Source organism: Thecamonas trahens, assembly GCF_000142905.1.
Source record: "Thecamonas trahens ATCC 50062 unplaced genomic scaffold supercont1.50, whole genome shotgun sequence".
Classification (NCBI taxonomy): domain Eukaryota; order Apusomonadida; family Apusomonadidae; genus Thecamonas; species Thecamonas trahens.
Window position 1 is genome coordinate 132895 of NW_013657630.1, and position 7645 is coordinate 140539.

A 7645-nucleotide genomic window follows, 5' to 3' on the forward strand; every position below is an offset into this window, starting at 1 on the left:
GGGGGGGGGCTAGTGGGGATACTGGAGGGATATGGGAGCGGGAAAAGAGTGTAGGGATGTAGAAGGGGTAGAGGTGGTGGAGGTGGGATGTATTTGCGCTGGATAGTTGCGTTGTGATTGGCTGTAGAGGTAGTGGGCTAGCTGGTGTCGGTGCGGGCAAAAAACAGACGGTCGCCACGTCGTCTGGCACATGGGGGGGGTGGCGCGCATGGGGGGGAGAGGGGAGGGGGGAGGGGGGAGGGGGGGGGAGGGAGGGAGGGAAGGGATGAGGAGAGGGAGGTGGGCATGGGGAAGAAGGGGGACAATCTGTGGTCGTACCGTCATCGTCCTTCTTGAACCCCGACATGGAGACACAAGGCGAGCGCAGTGTCTGGCTCTGCAGCTCAGTGCTGCCGAGTGGCCAAGTACTGAGCGTAGCGAGTTGGAGGCTGGCAACGATGAATGGTAGGAGACAATGATTAATCTCGCCATTCTTGACGATCATTCTGGGCAACAAGTCAACAGCATGTACACCAGCATGAGCCATCTGCACCAGCAGTCCTTTCACCTGCCTTGCACACGACTAGTCGAGGCCTTGGTCGAGCCCGTCATCGCCCAAGGCCTCGACAATCAATAATCGTTGGTCTCCATATCGTTGGTCTCAATAATCGTTGGTCTCAATAATCGTTGGTCTCAATAATCGTTGGCATTGGCAGCACCGAGACATCGCAACCAAAACCACCTCCCCCTCCCTACACCAGACAACACACTCGACTCCCCCCCTCACCCACCCACACGGCGAGAGGGAGAGCATGCCTGTGGTAGTGTGCGAGGACGGCAAGCGAAGGCGGCTGGTGCACAAGAAGCGATTGGTAAAGGGGAAGAAAAAGACGGTGACCAAGAAGAAGCGCCTGGTCCGTATTGTGGACGACGGGGCCTTGGGCGGCGCCGACTCGCTGGCTCAAAGGGAGGATCTGGCAGGTCGGACGAATGGGGCGATGGTGAGAAAGGTCAAATCGCAGGAGATGGCCACCTCTTCCATGACTCGCGCCATGTCACATGACGAAAACGCTCTCGCATCGCAGCCGCTCGGCAACTCGCTCCAGCTGGTCCACTCGCAGCAGACCACATCGATGCCGACAACAGGCGCATCGAGTGCGACGTCGTTTTCGGCGGTGGCTATGGCGGCAGCCGCGTTTCATCCTGGCAGTGCAGGCCGGAAGGGTGATGTGCTTGGCCAGGAACACGAGGAAGATCTGACTCCCGAGGAGCGGATCCAGCGCCGGCTGGATGAACGGCAGCGGATGGCTATGACTAGACACTTGGATGAGCTGGAGCGCCGAAAGGCTCGCGAGGCGATGCCGACCCAAGGCGCGCCGCGCAAGTGGATCATGGTCCATCTAGTCACCCCCGATGGCTCGGTCCAGCGGCGGGTCCAGCTCCACGAGCTGGTCAGCGGCGAGTTTCTTCTCAAGGGTTTTGCCGAGAAGCTCAAGCTCATTGAGTGGGAGCATTTTCAGCTGGCCAAGGTCATCGGCGGCGGCAACGCCTTTGCCCGCTACCTCGACGCCGTCGAAGCGCGGCTGGTCATGCCCGACGCTGTCGACGAGGCATCTACCAGCCCGACGCCGCGAGCCCGCAAGTTTGCACCTGACGCAAGCAGCCAGGGTGGAGACCATGCGACTGCCATCCCGCAGCTCAAGCTGCAGTGGATTCACGACGAGGTCAAGGTGATGGAACAGGGAGTGAAGGAGGGCGACGTGCTGGTGCTGATGGTCAAGCTCTACACCGCCGACGTCGCCGAGTGCACCTGCGTCCGGGCTGTCCAACTCTACTACGTCGACATTGCCATCAAGATCTTCTCGCACGTGTGGAAGGTGACGGCCGAACAGGCGTACAAGCTTGCGTCGTTCATGGTCCACATCCGGCTCGGCTCCTACTCTAAGGCTCGCGAGAAGGACCGCAGCGCGCTCGCCAATTCGCTCGGCCACATCCTCCCAGCCAGCTTTATCCCGCGGTCGAAAAAGGCGCGCAAAGCCGTCACCCGCACCATCTTTCGCTACTACAAAGAGTACGCCGGCATGCGCCGGACGCTCGCCATGATCAACTTTTGCGAGTACGCCACGCTCGCTGCGGGCTATGGCTCCATCGTCTTTCACGTTCACCAGTCCTCGTCGGCGGCCGCCGCTGTCGGCTCCGCCGCGCCGTCATCAGCCGACTCGGGCGATGAGCTCAGCGACGGTGACGGCGCGATGGGCGCCCTTGTTGACGCCCGCCGCCGCGCTTCCGCGCCAGTCCGATCGCTCGCCATCCTCCCGCAAGGCCTAGCAGTGTACGACGCCGCGGCCTGGGACGCCGCATCGGCAGACACTCTCCCGCTTCCGCTCGAGGTCCACACTTTTGAGTCCGACATCGACGCCTTTACCTACGATGCCGGCACCCTCGACGTCGTCCTCTCCTCCGGCCGCATCCTCTCGTTCGAGGCCGCAAAGGTGGGCGCTGACAACGACTCACTTGATGGGCATGATTTCGCCGAGCTCTCTGTCGAGCCAATGGCGCACGCCCGCGAAGTCCTGGGAGGTTACCAACACTTTTTCTTCATCGGCAAGGTCTCGACGCCCGGCGCGTCGCACCGCCGGCGCACCGCCTTTTCGGTCGCCGTCAGCCTGCCTTCTGGCGAGCTCCGCGAGTCGATTGCTGTGACCCAGACAACAACCGGAGACAAAGTCTTTCGTGAGTATGCTGACCGGCTGCAGATCACCCACCGCGCCGGCTTTGGCCTCTGTGAGTCGACGCTCGACAACGACCGCTGGCTCGACATGAACCGGCCGCTGGTCGACCAGTTTGTGACCAAGCGGACCAAGCTGGTCTTCAAGATGCGGTACTTTTTCATCACCGATGCGTCCATCGCCGCCGAGGACGACGATCACGCCGTCATGGCCATCTTCCACCAAGTACGCCAGCTCATTCTCGACGGCTACTACCTGGTCACCGAGGAGGAGGCCATCGAGTTTGCCGCATTCTCGTGCTTTGTGGAGAACGGCGCCTATGACCGCTCCGCCCACGCCGTGAGCATGATCGTCGCCGACGGCCTCGGCACTTACATTCCGACCTGGCTGCGCCCAAAGCGCAAGGACCGCGAGTGGGCCACGATGGTCTTCTCCCGCTTCCGCAAGATGGGTGACGTCGGCTCGGACGTCGAAGCCCAAAAAGCGTACATCATCCGCGCCATGGACCTCACCACCTTTGGCATCACCTACTTCAAGGTTCTCTCCGACGACGACCGCGACCTCTTGCTCGGCGTCGCGCCCGCAGGCATCGTCGTCTTCACCGCAACTCACTTTAAGAAGCTGCACGTCTTCTCCTACCGCGACCTCCGCATCGATGTCACGCCGGCCGCCGTCACCCTCACGGTGCTTGTCAAGGACGGCGAGGTCGACCCGCTCCTTGGCGCCGCCCCATCGCACTGGGAGGACCACATCATGTACACCGAGACGCCGCTCGAGGCCAAGTCGATCCGCGAAATGGCCTCGACCTACCACCGCATTGCCTACGTGCGGGCACAAGTTCGCGCCCGCGAACGCGCCCGCGCCCTCGCCGTCAGCGGTGCCTTCTAGCTGCAAGCTGCCAGCCTCAGCTGCTGGACCAGTCGTCGTCTGTCGTCTCGGTTGTGTCGGTGTGAAAGTCCGAGGTAAAGTGGCCCGAGGTGATGGTCGTGTCGAGGTCGGCGAGCGCAGTGCGGATGTGCGCTGGGAGCGGCGAAGACGGCGTCATCGGCGAGAGCGTCGGGTCGGGCCGCGGAACCCGGAGCGAGCGCGGGGTCATCATGCCCTCGGTGCTCCGGCTCGAGCTCTCGTCGTCGTCGGAGTGGCTCTCGTCTGGCCGCGGACGCCGCCGCCGCCGCATCCGACGCCGCGGCGGGATGGCGAGCGGCGCCGTCGGCGACCTGGCGACATCGCTCTCGGCCGCCGCCGCTGCCGCCAGCTCATCCAGCTCACCCGACTCGCTGCACGACTCGTCGCTCTCGAGAACAAGCGGCCGCGAAAGCGCAACAAGTGCGGTGATGTTGTCAGTCGAGTTGGCGCGGTAAGCCTTGTCACGGAGCTCAAGCGCAAGCTCGAGTGCCGACTTGAGCGCGGCTGACGGCGCGCGGACAACTGCCGCCGCCGAAACGTCGTCGATGACGTCCCACACTCCGTCCGAGCCCATGATGAGAGCCTCGACGTGCAGCGAGGGAACCGAGACGACGTGCGGCTCGGTGCAAATAGTGGATACGTTGAGCGAGTCGCCGAGCGACCGCGCGAGGTTGATTGAGTCGTTGACGTAGCCGTCGGGTGTGACAAAGCCGCCGGCGGCCCTGATACGATCGTACTCGTCGTACGGCAGCTTGCCGACGTTGTGGTCGATGCTGAGTCGGACAACCCGCGGGTCGCGGACCATTCGTGAAGCGTGGGTCGGGCGGTGGAACTTGTCCAGCGTCCCGTACGACTCCTTGAACGACGACGCGGCGTAGTCGGGCGTGTCGTCAGAGAGGACAGCAACGGCGCGCGAGTCGCCGACGTTGCCAAGAATGATGCGGTCCGAGGCCCAGAGAGCAACTACCGCGGCAGCGCCGTCGCGCATGTCCGAAAGCGCCTCGACAGCGTCGCCAAACGCAAGGCGCATTGCCTCTTCCTCAGACACCGCAGCCTCGCGAAGGCGCGCCGCAAGGATGCGATGAAAGTTTGAGCCGAGCCAGACCGCCGTCAGCCGGCCACCGTGGCCATCAAACACGCCGAGGTACGAGTACACGCTCCCGCGCTCGGGAACCTCGAGCAGCTCGATGTGGCACACATCTTCCATGTACGGTCGATCGCCGACCATGTCAGCGATGCCCACGTCAGAGCAAACACCGCGGGCCGACGGTGAGCCGTCTTCAGGTGGAGGAAGCACAACAGCGTGCGAGTGTGAGAGGAACGCCGCCCGCCATGCCGGGAGCTCACCGACCGACATTCGCCGCGAGAGCTCCAGCCGCGGGCATCCGTCAACGCAGAGTGAGACGGTGGAGCCACGGAGCATGGTCGCGACTCGTGGGTGGATGACTGAGAGGTGCGGACAGAATCGGGCTGCAACATGTTGCACGCGCTTGATCTCTGCCAGCGCGTCCGGCAGAATCCTCAGCGGGTTCCCGGACAAGTTGAGCTCGCGGAGCATGTGGAGGCGGGTGAGTGAGCCGTCAATCTTGGTGATGGCATTGTTGGAGAGCTCAAGCACTTCGAGGGAAAGGCAGTCGTAGAGCGGCCGCGGAATGGCATCAAGCGAATTAGACGAAGCCCGGAAGACCTTGAGCTCCGGCAGGCCGCCGGCGGCCCAGGCTGGCAGCGTCGTGAGCGCATTGCCCGAGATAGCGAGCGTAATAAGGTTTGGCAGCTCCGGCAGGTCGTGAGCGCTGGCCGGTGCGTCCGGGAGCGCCGTCAGACGATTGTAGTCGAGTGAAAGCCGCTCGAGCGTGTCCGAGCAGAAGAGCTCGATCGGGAGGCCGGCGTCGTTGAGGTTGTTGAACGAAGCGATGACTGCGGTGAGCGACGGGAGCGAGCCGAGGCAGGCCGGCAAGGCGGTGAGTGCGTTGTGTGAGACGTTGAGGTACTCGAGCGTGTGCAGGTGGTGGAGCTGTGACGGGAGGGTGGTGAGCGCGTTACGGGTGAGGTCAAGAACGCGGAGCGCGGCCCAGTGCGAGAGGCGCGGCAGGCCTGAGAGCTCCAGCCGCTCGAGGCCGCAGCGTGCCATTGAAAGCTGGGTAAACGGCAGGGCCTTGTTGGCGCGGCGCCGACGGCGGCGCGGGCGGCGGTTGGGGTGGCTGGAGCGAGCAACCTTGCCAGCCGCGTTGAGGTTGGGCATCGAAGTCTTCCGCGAGAGGCCGGTGTATGTGTACGCCGACTTGGTGGTGGTGTGTGAGGTGGCGGCAATGGGTGGCGAGTCTGGCTCGTCGGTAAAGCCGCCGGTGCGGGCCGAGATTGACGACGCGCGCTGACGGCCGGAGGAGGCCGTGCCTGGGTTGCGCGACCCGTGTTTGGATGAGCCTGCAGGCGCAAAGTCGACTTCGTTGGGCGATGCCGCGGTTGGAGTCAAGCCCTGCAGCGCCGATGACGTGGTCGAGAGCGAGAGGTTGCGGGCCGAGGCCGAGTGGGCAAACGGCGAGCTCCCGGACGAGGCGTGTGGGCCGTTTGTGGGAGGCGAGTCCGACGGGCGGTGCTTGCGCGGCGTCCTCGACCGACCGTCGGTGGGATCCTCTTTGGCAAGCGAAGCTACGCCACCCTTGAGCGGGTTGCCGGCAAGTGTGACGACGGTGAGCAGCGGCGCGGCACCCAGCGTGCGCGGCGGCTGATCCAGAAAGTTGAGGTCGAGCCGGAGCTCGAGGAGGGTGGCAAACACACCGAGGTCAACGTCAAACTCGGTGAGGCGGTTCCGCGAGAGAACCAGGACAGCGAGCGAGCCGCCGACAGCCTCCAGGTCATCGGGGACGGCAACAATCTCGTTGGCTTCAAGGCGGAGCGTGTGCAGCGAGCGCATGGTCCCAATCCATCCACCGGGCAGTACCTCGAGGTGGTTGTGCCCGAGGTTGAGGACCTGGAGCTCCGGCAGCGGCTGCGCCAGGTCGGGCAAAGCGCGAATGCTGTTGTGCGAGAGGTCAAGGATTTTGAGGGTGTGCGACCACGAGGTCGAGAGCGAGCTTGACGAGCGGGTCTGCAGAAAGCCGACCTGAGTCAGCCTGTTCGAGCCCATGAGCAGCTCGACGAGCGCCGGAAAGACAATCTCGAGCGTGCCAACCCCGACAGCGGCCAGCTTGTTGCGGGTTAGGTTAAGGTGAGTGAGCGCGGTATGGGCGGCAAAGTCGGCGGGCGGTGGGAGGACCATGGCTACATCGTTGTGCTGTAGATCCAGCGAGACGAGCGACGAGGCGGCCGCCACAAGCTCCCACGGAAAGACGCCCAGCCTGTTCCGCGCCACGTTTGCCGACGTCAGGCTTGCGGTCAGATTAGACTTGCGCACCGCCTTGCGCGGCAGCGTTTCCAGATTGAGCGCCGCGAGATCCAGATGCAGCGTTTCGGCCGCCCGAGACAGCGCGTCCGAGTGTGAGTTTCCCATGTTGGCGCGAGAGTATGAACGTGATCACGATCGCAGTGTAATCAGCGGTGCGTAATGACGACAGTTGGAGTGTCCGCCTCACAAAGGGAGAAACCACCAGAGATGGTACGAGTGCGGAGTGGCAGCAATTGATGGACAGTGTCGATCAGAGCAGGAGCGGGACCAGTCGAGTCGAAGGGGAGCGAGAGCAAGAGCGAGAGAAAGCGATGGTGCAAGGTGGGTGCGGCGACGACAGATAGTGATGGCGATAACGGCAGCAGCCGAGAATGCGGGTGCGAGCGAGCACGCGCGCGAGAGAAAGAGAGAGAGAGAGGTAGAGCGAGTGGAGGAGGCACGCAGGTATCAGCTTTGAGCAGATTAGAGGTGACAGCCTAAGATAGCGCAGCAATGACCACAACCGATACACAGATATGTGCAAAGAAGGACAGTTGCGGGGGGGCGGCGGGCGGGCGGTATGAGGTCAGTCTGTGTAGACAGGGGGGAGGGGGGCGTGCGCGTAACGGGGAGTGGTGGTGGAGTGACAACAAGTGAGCCGTGAACA

The 7645-nt window shown here is 63.5% G+C and overlaps 3 protein-coding genes across 3 annotated transcripts in view; 1 reads left to right on the forward strand and 2 right to left on the reverse strand.

Moving 5' to 3' along the window:
- AMSG_09493 (coatomer subunit gamma-1) overlaps positions 1 to 358 on the reverse strand; it is a 3239-nt gene extending 2881 nt beyond the window's left edge. The window contains exon 1 of the mRNA XM_013898883.1: positions 319 to 358. Within this exon, the coding sequence (XP_013754337.1) occupies positions 319 to 346 (28 nt within the window). The 5' untranslated portion in view covers positions 347 to 358. The remainder of the gene's footprint in view (positions 1 to 318) is intronic.
- Positions 359 to 1031: 673 nt separating this feature from the next.
- On the forward strand, positions 1032 to 3596 carry AMSG_09494 (uncharacterized protein; the record flags this gene model as incomplete). Its single annotated transcript, XM_013898884.1, has 1 exon — positions 1032 to 3596. One exon carries the CDS (start codon positions 1032 to 1034, stop codon positions 3594 to 3596), a length of 2565 nt encoding a protein of 854 aa, XP_013754338.1.
- On the reverse strand, positions 3301 to 7586 carry AMSG_09495 (leucine-rich repeat containing protein). The gene has a single exon (XM_013898885.1). The coding sequence runs from the start codon at positions 7102 to 7104 to the stop codon at positions 3613 to 3615; it is 3492 nt and encodes a 1163-aa protein (XP_013754339.1). The 5' UTR covers positions 7105 to 7586; the 3' UTR covers positions 3301 to 3612.
- Between the last annotated feature and the right edge of the window lie 59 nt (positions 7587 to 7645).